Raw genomic sequence first — 15,854 nt, 5'->3', positions numbered from 1 at the left:
ATCTACCCTGTTTTCCCTAGAAGACTCTATGGACAACTGGGAAATTAGTCGGCTTAGAACATTACAAGCACCAAGAAAGTAAATTCAATTAATTGAGAGAGAGGAGTGATTTTTATTCAGACTCGTCAAAAACTCCAGCTTTTGATCATTTTTGGTTAACACCAAATTAACAAAAATAACAAACCGGATCTTTAAGAGAAAGATCTTTTCAACACCTCCTTCCCTTCAGTGAATGGCTGAAGAAGCTCCTATTCCAGTTGTCTAGGGTCTCCAAGGTGAACGCCAGTAAAACACAACTTAGTATTTCCAATGTAAAAAATATAAAAATAAAAGAAAATTCAGAATTGATTTTTTAATAAATAAACTTTCAGACCTTGACAAAACAAGCAAAAAGGAGCATGACCCCATTTTTCACCTGTAAATTCACCTGGGACAGGTTTTGAGGGCCTAGTGTCTTTGTCCTAAAATTCTTTATATCTTGAGCCTATTCTTTTCAAGGCAACAGAACACATTCTAGCTAATACAGGGGGTGGAGTCCCATGTAATCAGCTCTGCTTCCTCTATATTCAGCACAGACAATCACATCAAGATTGCATTTGACACAAAATATCGGTGTCCATAGAAACTGCATTGACAGCAAATGTAGGCAAAGCTTTCTCATGGTTTTCGTTTCCAAAATCTGTTAAAATGGCTCTAGTCCCTGTTGTTACACTATAACCATGTGCCTGGATCCTTTGTATAATCTAATGTTAATATACAGATAAGATTCTAGAAAAAAGGCTACAATAAAGTATTACTATTCTGAGCAGCAGCTTATCAATTAATCACAAAACCATGGGAAATGAGGCCACAAAACTGGAAACTAAGAGGTCCCGAGTTCTAATCCCATCTCTAACAGAGTCTCTCTCAAGTCATGCAACTCTTCTGCCTCAGTTTCCCCATCAGTAAAAGGGGATGATAATAATACACACGTACATTATAAGTGTATTGAGGGTTAATTAATTATTGTAGTTCATATTTGTACAGTGCTTTAATAATGATAACTGCAAAGTATTATTAAGTTAATAAGTATTATTGTAATCATGTAAATATCTCATAATAATATTGAAGGAATAAAGAATTGATTGTACATGTCACACTAGAAAATTAAATTAAAAGAAACAGTATGTACATGTAGAGCGAGAACGCAAAAAAACAAGAATTGTTGTATCATGAACAAACAAACGCTGCATGTTGTTCATACCTACATTGCTTATGCTATTAATAACTGATTTCCCTTCTGTGACTTTAGGCTATTTTAAAACGGAAACCTTGTTGCCATGGAGACAGTAAGCCGGTCAGCACATCTGCTGAAAAAGAGGATATACATTTTGTAAGTGTGAATCTTAAAAGCTTAGACTTTTGTGAATCTTTGCCAAAGATTCCATCAAATACACATAAGGGAGACTATTAATTCGGTTAACTGTCATCTGCAAGATTTCTGACAGTAGCCTGTTAACGATCATTTGCACCAATTACTACTAGCACAGAACGTATCAATATCTGTACATAAGCATACTGAGGATACGAATCATGTTCCACTTCAATGTGCTGCAGTAGCCAGGATCATGGAGCTGTCAGGACAAGTGTTGATTATAAATATCATCTAGCGAAGCTTCATAGAAGGCTGATGTACGGCTCTGAGACACAAGCCCTAGTTTTGTTAAACATGTAATCATGGTCCATATTTACCTCTAAACAAAGAAACAAATATAATTCCTCTTGAAGGGGAACATTTTACAGGGAATATAACTTGAGAGAATATTTACATGAAAAGCCATTGAATCCCTTCAAAAGCCTCACACCTTTGAGGAAAAGAAGTTTCACTGTTCCCTCCTTCCAGGTGAAGAAACTGAGGCACACACAGTTGTGTGGCCCCAGGCACATGAAGTTGGTGGAAGAACAAACTAGAACCCAGATAGCCTGTTCTTGTGCTTTAGCCACAAGGTCATGCTTTCTGTATTCCCTTTACTGTCATTTCAGATGTGTGGAGCTCCTCATCTGTGCAGGGGAGAATCAAGGCAGGATTCTAAGATCTTTTTACAATCAAAAGGGACACAGCAGTTAGCAAGTGAACAGCAGAAGTGCATATGCATAGGTGATAGCTGCTGGCTACCACCTGTTACCAGTGCAGAACCCAGGGAAGTGTAGATGCACCCTAAATCCTTCAGGCCATGACACAGCTTGACTCAAGAAAAAAAAATCAACTAAGTTTCATGTGACTCTGACTTGGCCTGGGCATGCATAGCAATATCCACTGGGGGTGGAAAGATGAGGAAGGGTTTAGGGGGATCTTGGCTCAGCATAGTTTTGACAGTCATAATCATTAATAAATGCAGTGCTTAGCGTTCTTTAATTATAATCACCCCTAACTTCTGAAAAGTGCACAAAACTCACAAAGCAACTACTTTGTATAACGCTCAATGTCTCTTCCATCATCCCTCCCTACACACACACACTTCTGCTAGCTCTCTTCTTTGGGATTTGTCTCAACCCTGGAAGGAGCTGCAACAGTGTGGATCTCTGCCCTTGGATGGAGGGAGCCCCACTGGATCCAAGGGGACTCTGAGCAGGTGCAGGGGTTCCCATTAGCACATCTGTTTACAGGACTGATGTCTTAGACTGCAAGGGTGGGGTTTTCAAAGCCTCCTAAGGGATCTGGATGCCCAGGATGAAATCCTAACCCCACTGAAGTCAATAGGACTTTTGCAACTGAAGTCAGTGGGTTCATAATTTCACACCCAGTTTTCACAGCTGTCTTTGACAACCTCACCCTAAGGTCTTGAACGCATGGAAATATTGCACTGCTATAACCCAAGGTGTGAATTTAAAAACTGATATACTTTAACTGGAACAAACCATAATAAAAGTATCCAAACAAGGCTTTGCACTGGTTTATCTACTATCTTGATTTAAAAAACAACGTAAGTTAAACCAGTGCATCTTTCCCATATAGACAAGGTCTAAAACCAGTGATACCCAATTCTCAGTGATTCAGGAGCCAAATTAGCAATCAGCATTACCCAAAAGAACCCCAGTGGTGTGAATTCATTGTTTCATTTATGATAGTACTATACGTTCATATTTAAACAGTATGATGGGAAATGTTTAGATTTTATATATATTTATTATTAATAGTATTATTATTATTATTCTCACAGGAAAATGATTGGACAAGTATTATTATTTTATCAACTACAATTGGTTAATAACATAGTAAAAGCAGCCTGACTGGCTAATAATCAAATCACACAGCGTTTTAATATCATGTGTTGTAAAGAGCCACAGGAGACACATTAAAGACCCACTTGCAGCTCACAAGCCTCAGTCTGAGTATCATTGGTCTAACGGCTAAATCTACAAAGAGATTTAGGTGTCTAACTGCCACATTAGGCACCTAAATCCAAAATTTAGGTCCTCAAAACCCCTGCTCAGCTGCCACCCAACTCTGTAGCTTCCGTAATGTCCCTAGGTGTCTACATTTCTGCTGGTAATGTCTTGCAGGTGCCTAAATATCTGCCAGCAAGCAGGTGTATAACTGCCTTAGCTATAGGTGCTGGAACTAGGGGTGCTGGAGATGCTACCGCACTGCCTGGCTTGAAGTGGTTTCCATTATATACAGGGTTTACAGTTTGGTTCAATGGCTCTCAGCACCCCACTATAAAAATTGTTCCAGGACCTGTGGACTCAGCCCTGGAGCCTAGCTCATGCCTAAGCCCCAGCTGCATCCTCACACTAGGCATTCTTCTAACCATCTCACCTGGGCAGCCTGATCTAGTAGGCATTGTGAGAAGCTACCTACCGGATTGGGCCCCACTCAAAAACAACACCAGGGGAGCACCCCCCCTCCCATTACTTTTAGTCCAGAGGTGCTGGAACTAGGCATGCTGCTGCATCCCTTGGCTTGAAGTAGTTTCCATCATACACAGATTGGTTCAATGGTTCTCAGCATCCCCACTTTACAAATTGTCCCAGCACCCCTGCCAGAGGTTAGGGCACTCACCCAGGATGTGGGAGAGTTGGACGGAATACGGAACAGGGATTTGAACTTTTGTCTCCATCTTTCTATAGCCACTGGGCTATAGAGTCACTCACTCTCTGCCTGGCCCAATGCATATTTAATTATAAATACACAGTGGAACAGCGTCAACAGGAGAAATTGAGAGAGCCCTGCCCCAGAATGTCCCATAACCCAATGGCTAGTGAGCTCATCTTGAAGGGGGGGGGGAGGGAACTACATACAAGCCCCTTCACATCAGGCAAAGGGAGGGATTCAACCTGAGTTATTAGGCTCAAAGTTATAAAGGGACTGGAACCACCGACACCTCCTCATTTTTTAATTCTTTTTTTGGCAAGAAAGGGCTTAGGCACCTAAGACCAGGAGATGGTCCATGGCTATGAAGCCCAAGCAGAAGGAGGCACCTGCTTCCAACCCAGATTTAGGCACCTAAGGCTCTTTGAGGAAATGCCAAGGAGAGGGGCATGGCCTATGGACTAGTTTAGGTGGCTTCCTGCTCAGCTTGTTGGCTTTTGTGGATCCCATTTTTAGATGCCTATCTCTCCCCATGAATTGTATAAGGAGCTTAAGCACCTAACTCAGGGCTGGCTTCCTCTAAGCAACAAGATGCCTAAAAGTAAGGTACTGAAATGCTGATCCCTTTGTGAGATTTAGCCCTAAATTCTTTGGACAACTGGCTGCATCTTTTATTCACTAGTCAAATACGTAGTACATTTTAAATGCTGTATAAAGAATAATAATGGTCCACCCATGTCCAAAGGATGGGCATATTCCACAACAGTGATTTACATTTTAGAAATTAAGGAGTCATAATAGAATTGAGTTCAGCCTGAAATTCTAATATACATCTGCAAAAGAGTATATTTTATTTACCTAATTAGGGTTTGATCCTGAGAGGTGCTGATTTCAATGGGAGTCCGAGTTGCAGGTGCCCAGTACCGCTCAGAATCAGGCCTTTAAGAAGATCATCATATATCATATGACACCAAGATGCTAAGGAAATTGATCCTTAAGAGAAAGTTTATATAAAAAACTCTCTTAGAAATCAATACATACATACATACATACACACACACACACACACACACACACACACACACACCCTACAGTCAGAACCCACTCTAGGTACAGGCAAACTAGACCACTGTCTATGGTAGCAGATTTCTGGGCAGCTGCCTAGCATGGCAGATTTGGCCCAGTTGCCCCTCTCTCATCACAGAGAGGCAGCTAGGCCAAATTTGAACGTCACTGCAACCCTATGCGCTGAGCTGCAATACCACCTATTCATGACAGAGGGATGGCCAAGCCAAATCTGCCATCCTACTCCTATGGGGGCAGGGGAAGGACAACATATTGAACTTTTACCTAGGGCAGCAGATTGCCTTGAGCAGCCTCTGCCTAGGGAGCCAAGATTAGACCCTGACCCTCTTAGCGGGTACTAACAGCAGGTCCTTTATACTCTCTGGGCTCACCATCAGAAGACAATAACCAACTCACATACATCAAGCCATTACATTACAGTGCAACCCTAATAACTACTAGGAACACTTCAAGGCTTATAATTCAGTTCATAAATTGAGAATGAAAAATCTTGGCCTACGTAACTAGCCCAAGATTTTCAAAGGCGTCTGGTGATTTTGGGTTCCTCAGTTGTTGAAAGGCCAATTTAAGACATCACAAACAGGTCTGATTTTCAGAGACTGAATGCTCATCACTTTCTGAAAATCAGACCACTTTAAGGCATCTCAAGTTGGGAATCCAAAATCACTAGACCTTTTTAAAATGTTGGCCATATACAAAAGATATTTGAGTTTGGACACAATCTTATTTACAGACCATCCCTTTGTACTGCTTGGCCCTTTAGTGAAATTCCACTGACCTGGTGTCTAACACATCAGAATCATAATGCACATTTTGAGTAAAGCTACAGAGGAAATGGAACACTTTTGAAAAAGATGTTTACCATTTTGTGCCAGAAGTTCATTAATTTTTGAAAAACTTCAGCCAACTAGAGAGCTGGGAGATGAAATGTCAGTTCAATAATAAAAACCATTTTTGTATCTTTTTCTTTTCTTTTCTTGATTTAATATTAAAAAAGAAGGGACCCAGCATATTGACAGTGATTCAGCATTATGTCTTTGCTACAGGATCAAGTTTAAAAAAGAAGGCGATGGGCTCAGATGGGGCAAGTTTGTATTTTTAATATAAATATCTTAAAATAAGTAGCAAATGTGGCAAGAATATTTATGAAAAGAACGGAAAAGTTCTGAGTGTAATTTTACATGAGAGCCACATGTGTAAATGGCACTTAAGGGCTTGATTCAAAATCCACTGACATCACTGAAAAGATTCTGATTTACTTCAATAGTTTTAGGAACAGGCTTATCCTAATTAAGGCCCCTGATTCAGAAGAACCCTCATGTAAATGTTTATCTTCAAGCAGATGAATGATCACAATGCTAATTCAGCAAAGTCCTTAAGCATGTATTTAAAGTTAAGCACATGCTAAAAGACTTTGCAAAGTAAGGACCAAGTAGAAGAGACAGGGCCAGATCCTGATCTTAGTTACACTGAGACTGAGCTACTCTACTTTTACACCTCTGGAACGGAGACCAATGTCTAGCCTATAATCCACGCCCCAAGGAGACAGATTCTAAAAACTCTTACTTGTATGAGGAAGGGTTTACAGGAACTAGACCTATGTTAGGAAAAAGATGTAGCATGACACAAAGAAGGGTGAGAAAAGGAGGAAAACTTACACAGAATAGGATCATGACATTACCTTCATGCAGCACAAAAATAAATGCTACTGCCTTTTATAAAAATAAATGCACCAATTTAACAGATGTACAAGAGCTCAGATACCATGGTAATAAACATGGTATAAATGCATAGACAGGGCTGGTTTACACACTAATGTTGTGCCACTTTAACTATACTAGTATTGTCAAATTAAGTATAGTGTATTTTGGACAAACCATAGTATAGTTAAGTGGTACAACCCCTCTAGCGTGGATACAGATATAGAAATGTTTATACTAGTATAGCTTTTTCCTCATAGGGGAAAGGCACCTTTATTCCAATAAAACTGTCCACACTGGGGGTCATAGGAGTAGAACTATTTTCAAAAACAAAAACAAAAATTAAAAAACCCTAACTGGAAGTGATACTGGTACAAAGTCTGTATGCAGACCAGGCCTCAGATGGAACACTGAAGAAGCAGGGTTTGAGAAGTGATCTGACGGAGAAGAGAGAGGCTGTGTGGCTACAGGATCGAAGAAGCCATTCTAATACATGTTTCACAGTTTCACCAGATATGAAAGTCCTTCTTTGAACAGCTGTTTAAAGCGTTCACTTTTCCCTGGGGATTTCCTGTCCAGGTTCTGCTGATGGAGCTGCTGCTTTACTGTGTTTACAAAAAGCTTTTGATTAGCATCCCATCAGGGCTTTTCCCCCTAAATTCTGTTACTGTATGCATAACGGAGATTTTAATGGCTTCTGGTTCACATGTCTATGAAGAAATCTCTGTAACATCTCTGCAGTTAATTTAACAGGCATCACTTGCAATAAAGAAGCTGGCATCGCGTGTCATGCAGTTTTGATTAAAAACAATTCTGTGGCAATAGCTTTTCAGGAAAATTGTACTGTTTTGCAAGAAGCCATACTTTTCTCACAGAAATAAATTCTATTTAAAAAAATCAGACCATGAAAATGGTCCTGACCATGAGTCAAATAAAAAAAAATGTTTCCCTACAAATTGCACAGTGTTGGAACAACATGTGAAGATATAAAAGCTTCCAAAACAATGAGTTATTACTACAGTATTTGCAACATTACAAGCACATGTTTTCAGATGACCTACTTACTCCCCCATGCTAGCATGTTGATAATTGACTTTTGTCCCCTAAGGGGGTTCTTAATATAATTGAGCAGCACCTGCTACATAAGAAGAACAGTTTTATACACTGATTTCTTGTACAAATATTGTACTTAACAGCTTCAGTGCCAAACTTACTCACCCATCCTTGTTTGTGCCAGATATTTGATCATGCACTACCAAGCCATGCAGTGTTGCAATATCCATGTGTTCCAGCACAGTCAGGGGATAATTTTCAGTAAAAATAGTTCCAAATATTTCTATTAATGAATTGTTTAATTAATAATTGGTTATTTCCAGAAGAAACCTTTCAAACTAATGGACCCTGAAGTATTTTGGGTCCAATCTGAAATTCACTGAAATCCATGGAAATAATCCCATTTACTTCAGTAGGCCTTGGATAAATCAGTTTATGAATGAAATAATCAATGAAATGCCATTGCCTCTGAAACAGAAGAGAAGCTGTTCAACAATGCACTGAAAAACTACACAACAGTATAGGACAGGAAGGGAGTAGGAATATCCTCTGTTTTTAACTGAAGATAGAATTCATATCCCCATAGGAGAAATATGGCCATCAGACCAGTGCTATGAGCTTGTCTTTACAAATATTTAGTTTGCAGCAAGCTGAGGTGTAAATCTACCAGGCACTAGCCTGCTGTGCAATAAGTGTCCATGTGGACCCTGCTGCCATGCACTCAAAGTTCTCTAGTGTGCTTTAATCTACTCCCCTTTCAAATTCCCAGCTCTCTGAGTTGAGGTCCTGCCTCAACTCAGGGAGCTGGACTTGATGACTTATCAAGGTCCCTTCCTCCCCTACATTTTTACGATTCTCTGAACGACAGCAGAGTCCATATAGACGGTTAGCGTGCTGCAGACTAGTGTGGGGTAGGTTTACACCCCAGCTTGCCATGAATTTAGTGTTCATGCAGACAAGCCCTAATACACTATTTTTATAAAGAGTGGCCTCACGTTCAATACAGAACTACTTACATGTGTAAAACAGATTATGGAAGTGTTTGTAGGATCGGGACCGTTGCAGGGCCCTGAAACAGCAAAGCACTTAAGCACAGAAGTAGTCCAATTACTGTGTGTTTAAAGTTTAGCACATGCTTAAATGCTTTGCTGAACAGGAAGGAGGGTCACAGCATTCTATTGCCTTTCACTTTGTGCAGCTTATTTGTCCTCAATAAAAGTTCTGAAACACACATTAAGCCATTTTAGGAAGAGAACGACCAGTTCACTTAATTCCATAAATAATTTTCATACTAGCCTAATGATTTTCAGCATATGGATATTTGTCTCCATCTGTAACTCATTCCATCTACTTCCATCATTATAACATTTATCATATGTTAAGAACCAATTATGGGCATTAATTGTCATAATTCCAAGTTTGTGATATTGTAAGCAATATTTCTGCCATTACTGACACATATATAAGACTGAAAACATTTTGCTGATTTTTACCACTATTAGACAATCTGGAAAAAACGCTAATTAAAAAAAAAAGAATTTCACAATTTAAAGTTTACCAAAAATGTTACTTTTTTTCTAAAGATTTCTGTAAGAAGAAATGTAAACTAGAACCAAAAAAATTAGCAACAGAATGGATTATCTTGAAAAGGGACCATTACACTGTTCTTATGCATTTGACACACACGAATACAACAAAATTCCATAGTTCCATTGACATTGTGGATTTACTCCAGTAACTGACTGCAGTTTATAGTATAGTTGAGGTTTAGATCAGATTTAGTATAAACTCTACTTACTGTGCTATTACTTCACAGCTTGGTGATGCAGGTTAGAATTTATCTTTTAAATGTTGCATATAAAACTAAAACATTACAAAACATCTCCATTTTAATCTCTGCCAGCTGATATTTTTCTGCCTGTGTCCCAGAGAGCCTGATCCTTATAACAGAAAAAAGGGGAAAGATCCCAGTGACTGAGATGACCAACAGGATACAACTAATTAGTGCTATATATGCTTTGAGTTAAAAGTTTCTATTCTCTTTCATAATGAAAAGGAATTCAAATACTAACCATGCAGTCTGAGAATAGTCACAACCAGTGTCATTCTAGCCCAAAGGAAACACGGGGAGCATCTCTGCGCAAAGGAAATGTTGTCTTGTGCAGTTAAATTGACATATGGGAAGGAATTTATTATAGTAAATTCATGGAGAGAGTTAATGTAACCGTTTCCTAAATGCCTCTTAAAGTGAATTCTTCCACGCTCTTTCTGTGATGGGTGGGTGGGAGGCAATCTAAGAGTTATTTTTGTTGTTGAACTCATGCAGTTCAAATGAAAGCTTCTTACTGTCTTTATGAAATGAATTACTGAATCTCCCATTGTTTAAGGTTTCAAGTAAATGTGTACAATTATTATTATTATTTTAAATCTCTACCATCTGTAATAACCTCTCAGAAGATGACATTGTTTTCTCTATCTGCTCCTTTTCCATTGGGATAATGCAGATTCTTTTAGTGGATTGATTTATTTTGCTATGATTTGAATGGATTTGAAGTCATATTTATTTAACAGCTTCAACCTATATAGCACCTCATTGTGCCAAAACGTATCAGATACTGGTGCAGAAACAGCAACCGTGTCAGCACAGTTCTGGGAATAGCTTTAGTAACAGTACTTGCTGCTGCTAATACTACCGCAGAGTTGGCAGAGAAAGCACAATTCATTGTCTTGAGACCCAGAGATAGTGGCGATTTTCTGGGAAATCTATTGGTGATAGAGTGGTGGATTTTAAAAAAAGCCAGTAGACTGACCCTGATTTTCAAAGTTGTGTATGCAGAACTGCAGTATTTGTACAAACAAATTGGGTATTTAGTCACACAAGAGGCAAGCTAGATTTGTGCATGTGCTAGCTGTTTGCATGTGCAAATTCCCTACAGTGAGGCCAGATAGATGCACAGTTATGAGTTGTGCACACAATTATTACAACTAAGCATGCAAGTTAGTGTATTTTTGGTGCAGTTTTGAAAAATCAGGCCTTTAGCATCTAGAAGACTTTCTCCATCACGGGCCCAGTTCTGTATCCGCTGCACACTCACGGTTCCTAGTAAAATCAATACATTTTGGGTGTGCAAGACATACAAGATCTAGCATCAAACTATTATCAATTATATATAAGATCAAAATGCCAAGCCTCAAATATTTGACAGTGCCCCTTCAATAACAGATGTGTATCTCTTTAGTAGGCATTATATGGGGTTTCCATGAGTAGAGACTGAGATCCTCGGACTTGACTCCTGATGAGATACAGACTAGCAGCTATTCAGACATACTGTGGTTAAGAACTACACAAAGCACTGGAACATGAGAAACTGAACAGACTGCAAAGCACAGGGAACATTTCCACATTTGAACACAAATAAGATGTCAGATGCAATAGAACTCAATTATGACAGCTAGGTAGTTAGGGCCTGACTCACAGTTATACAAGTGACCCACTTGCTTCATCTGGGCATTCATCTAAACAATCTAAACCATTGCCAACTCTCACAACCTTACTCCTGTGAGTAAGGTTTTGCAAGGTCAGCTAAGAAGAGCCCAATCCTGCATAGTGTTGAGCACCCCTGGGAGAAACTAAGTGCCCTTCACTCCAGTGGGAATTCAGCGCACACTGCAACATGCAGGAACAGACACTCAGTTCCCTGACAGTGCAAACGTAAAATGACAACAAATAAAATGCAACCTTACTTCCACAGTCGATGTTTTAACACGACTCTGGAAATCCATTACTTTAAAGGACGTAACAGAAAGTCTAAAAGATTCTCCCTGACAAGTACAGTAGGCACCTACACACTTTCTGTAAAACCTGCTGAACTGGCTCAATCCATGAACATGACCTAAAATTGGATTCATGTATTATTATTTTTTTGCAAATATTCTAATAATTTGACTTCAAGTCATGTTAAGTTTCATGTTCTTATCGCCCTTTATGCTACAGTGATGTCTCATGCTCATTTCCAATGAAAACAAGGATTGCGAGCATGGAATTCCTATCATTCTGGTTTGTGCAGTTGCAGTGAATAGAAGATATCACAAAGCAATTGGAAATGGATTACTTCTCTTGGTTATATATTTCTCTTTTCTTTGTGAGGCTATAATGATTCACCACTTCAGTGTCCTGCACTACAATACAGTATAGTTAAATGAAAGATGTTCTTTCCATGGCAAACATCCTGAAACTGTTCAGGGCCCAATCTTGCTTTCCTTGCCCTCCCACTGGGAGTTTAGCATGTGTAATGAATGCAGGATTAAACCCCAAAACAAGAAAACTCTTTAGATATAAACAAAGAATGAACAAACCATTTAAGAGATTGGCATTTTATAATTGACTTCTTTAAAATTGTGTTTACTGAGCAGACATCACATGGGAGAGAACACCAGAGCTTCAATTAGACCATGGATGTTAGTTTTTATTGGGGCAAGTTATATCGGCACAAGCTAGCAGCCAACAATGGAAGAGTGGAAATAGAAGGCAAAGGGTGAATCTAGACAGGAGACTGACACCTAAATTGCTCCTGTGACATGCTTGTCATGCCAGAAGGAGGAGGATTATTGCTGGAGGATAATTAGTACCCGCAGGTCTAAAACTAAAACACAGTTGCCAACTCTCACAATTTAGTCACAAGTTGCACAATATTTCGTGTTTTCCTTAAAGCCCCAGCTCCTGGAGTGAAGTAACTACTTGAAAATTTCAGCCCTTTTTTTTTTTTTGAAGTACATTTCTAGCCCTTATGGTTGCACAGATTAACTTGAAAACATGACCCAACTGTATCCCAATAGCTCAGAAACTAAAAGACACAAAGAACCCAAAGTGTAATATTAAAATCATCTTTGACCCAAACTCACGATTTTTTATTAGGACTGCCTTGTAATTTTTGAACACCTGGTGTTGGCAATACTGCATAAGTTCAGATCCAAATCCAAACATCACCCAAAGTATTGGGGTGTTCAGATGCAGGTTTGACTCAGATAGATAGCCAGTAGTTACAGTTTCTATCCAATAAAATGCTACAGCCCTGACCCTGCAATCCAATTTGCGTGGGCCCTACATGGGGCTTTGCACGGACACAAAAGTACCCACCACATAGATATGGGTACAGCATTAGGGCCTAGCAATGCAAAAAAATAAGCGTTGGATTCTACAAAATACAAGCAAGCTCCAATGCATCGAAATCCACAATTTTTTCCAAGTTAATTTTCAATTGCAATTTGCTTCAAAATAAAGTTGCAAGGAAATCCAGACAACAGTATCTGGGGCTGCTTTAAAAACATCTCCAATGATTTATTGAGCTCAGTTTATAATGAAGCGGCTCATAGCCTAAAGAAAAAGGCTGTTTCTTGTGAGGACAAGAGGGCAAATAACCTTTTGATATTAATTTCAAATCCTGCTGCTGTAATGTTTAGTGTTTATGGAACAAAAATCAGTAAAACACACAATTATTTTCTCACAAATTATTTCTGGGTCATTTAAGAGAAAATTACATTAAATTATGTCTAATATGTGCTGAACATACCAGTGCCACTAGATATATAAAATAATAAACACTATCATTTATTTTCATTCACAAAATAAGTAGGAAAAAACAACAAACGTGTCATGTCTAAAAAACAAACAAAACAAACCCCTGTGTATATTGTATAGAGGCCCTAATATTTCAGGTGCTGCAGCTTGGAAGTGCTAAAGTTCTCTAAATACATTTAAGCTAGCAAACAGCAGAATTCTTCAATACACACAGGAGAGAGAGGGGAGGAAATTTGCCTTCAGGCAAGTCTAAATGAAAGGACTCTGCAGTCAGCATTTGATAGAGCGGGCTGGATGTGACCCAGGTTAGCTCAGGGCATCTAGTAGCCCATCTTCCTGCTTTTTGGCTGAGACGGACTCTAACAGACAGCAACCCAAAGCCGAGCGGTTTGTCGGCCCACATTTTTGATAAATAAATACTCAAACAATTGGAAAGAGTTAAATGAGAAATGCTACCCATTCTTGTGCACTTACTAGTTTAACCAAGACGAATCCAAGCCAATGGGAGCCATTCCCTTTTCATTTCCACTCTCACTCCCTTTACCTTGTCCCAAATCTTTGGGGAAAACAGGGAGCTGCAACCGCCCTCATCGAAAAGCCCCTCTCACCCAAACCTCAGTTATGTTTCTGGCACGAAAACTTATTTCATTCCTCTTTACCCAAACTCTTGTTTACCCAAAGGTTTCTAACTACACCTGAGCTCTTTGAGATCGCCCGGGATTCTGCTGTGTACATCCCCAGCCGCTGTATTTCCGTGGGGGCCTGTCTTATAGCAAAACGAATACAGACTAAATAATTAAAACCAAAGCAACTTAAAGCCGGAGTGAAGACCTAGTTTGCAGAGGGGAAAAAACCGACCAGGCTTTTAAGAGCTAGACCCAAGGGGGCGACTAGCCCACCCCTGTCCCGGTACGGCCGGAGCGCTGCGTGCAGCAGGAATCCCCGGCTGCACAGGCATTTCCCCAAAGAAACTCGGTTCACGCCCAGCACAGTAACGATGGCCAGCGGCTAGCCGGGCTGTCTGGGCGGTCACCGCCTGCTCCCCGCCCGCGCCGCTCTCCCCTGGCCCGCACGGTACCTGCCGCAGGATGAAACTGGTGGACGTTGTGCTGCCGTCGGATCGCTTCAACCTGCTGCGCCGGGACGCCGTCCCGCGGGCCACCTGCACTCGCCGAGGGAGGGGAGGGGAGAAAGACAGATCGGGTCACAAGGGCGGGCGGCGGGAGCATGCGGGGACCCCGCTTCGCCGGGGCAGCGACCGGTCCAGCCTGGCCAGCGCCGGGAGGGGAGCCGGCCACGCTGCCCAGCTGCACGAAGCGCCGGTGGCTCCCCCCGGAGCTCTGGTAACGGGTCACCCCCGAGCCCACCGGCCCGGCCCGGCCCTGCCCTCGCCCGCCCCAGCCCCTCCGGGCATTGCGGGAGGGAGCGAGCACCCACCGCAGCCATCGCAGCCCGGCGCCCAGGCGATGCTCTGCAGCCGCCGGAGCCCCGCGCTGGGAAGGCGCAGAGCTGAGCAGGGGCGGGGGCGGCACCTGGAAGATGGGGGTGTGCAGCCCGTCCGCCAGCCCGTTCTTGCCGTGGGAGGAGGGCGGGTGCTTGGACATGGCTAGCGCAGCATAGCCTCTGCCCCGGCTCCGAGCGCGCCGAGCGAGCGGGCTGCCAGCCGGCGGGGCGAGCGCTGCCTTCGCCTCCCGCTGCCCACTTCAGTCGGGGCTGCCTGGCTGCGCCCTGGGCTGCGCGCGCTTCCAGCGCCACGCCTTAAAGCGGCAGCGTCTCTTTCCCGGTCCCTGGCACCACCCCCGTGGGGGGGTACAGAAGAAGCCAGCGAGGTTTTTTGGGGGGGGGGCGGGCGAGGACAGGGAAGTTTTCCCAGCTCTTCCCCCTCCAAAGTAAGACGTCAGCTGTAAATATCCAGTAACTTCCCAGCCCCCTCTTTTCCTGTGGTGGCACCATCATATTTTTTAATGGAGCTATACCTATCTCCTAAAACTGGAAGGGACCTTGAAAAGTCATCAAGTCCTCTTCCCTGCAGGACCAAGTACTGTCCCTGACAGATGTTTGCTCCAGATCCCTAAATGGCCCCCTCAGGGATTGAACTCACAACCCTAAGTTTAGGAGGCTAATGTGCAAACCACTGAGCTATGACTCCCCCCTAACTTACCATTACCATTACCATGGGTGTGAGCTCTTTGTGTAGCTCACACCCATGCTCCCCAAAAGCACACACTGTAAACTAGGTTCATCCACCTCCCTGCCCTGAGAAATGTATTTTCTTCTAGCTCCTCCTCTAGACAATCTTTCCGTGCCCAATACTAACCTTTCTAACCAGATTAGCATGCAGTAGTGACCTTGCTCTGCAACTTCC

General features: G+C 41.7%; 1 protein-coding gene across 3 annotated transcripts in view; it reads right to left on the bottom strand.

Moving 5' to 3' along the window:
• The window catches only part of CACNB4 (calcium voltage-gated channel auxiliary subunit beta 4), a 196,149-nt gene extending 180,953 nt beyond the window's left edge, over window positions 1-15,196 (bottom strand). For all 3 annotated transcript variants that reach the window (XR_005586227.1, XM_039494873.1, XM_039494875.1), the window contains exons 1-2: window positions 15,022-15,196; window positions 14,568-14,651 (exon numbers count right to left, since the gene is read on the bottom strand). Coding sequence is in view for 2 of the 3 variants with exons in the window: in XM_039494873.1 (XP_039350807.1) it covers window positions 14,568-14,651; window positions 15,022-15,093 (156 nt within the window). In the remaining variant the exon portion in view is untranslated. The remainder of the gene's footprint in view (window positions 1-14,567; window positions 14,652-15,021) is intronic.
• Window positions 15,197-15,854: the final 658 nt, after the last annotated feature.

This window comes from Mauremys reevesii, linkage group 11 (genome assembly GCF_016161935.1).
Source record: "Mauremys reevesii isolate NIE-2019 linkage group 11, ASM1616193v1, whole genome shotgun sequence".
Taxonomy (NCBI): Eukaryota; Metazoa; Chordata; order Testudines; family Geoemydidae; genus Mauremys; species Mauremys reevesii.
Note: the sequence above shows the minus strand (reverse complement) of the source record. Positions and strands in the feature narration are given on the sequence as shown.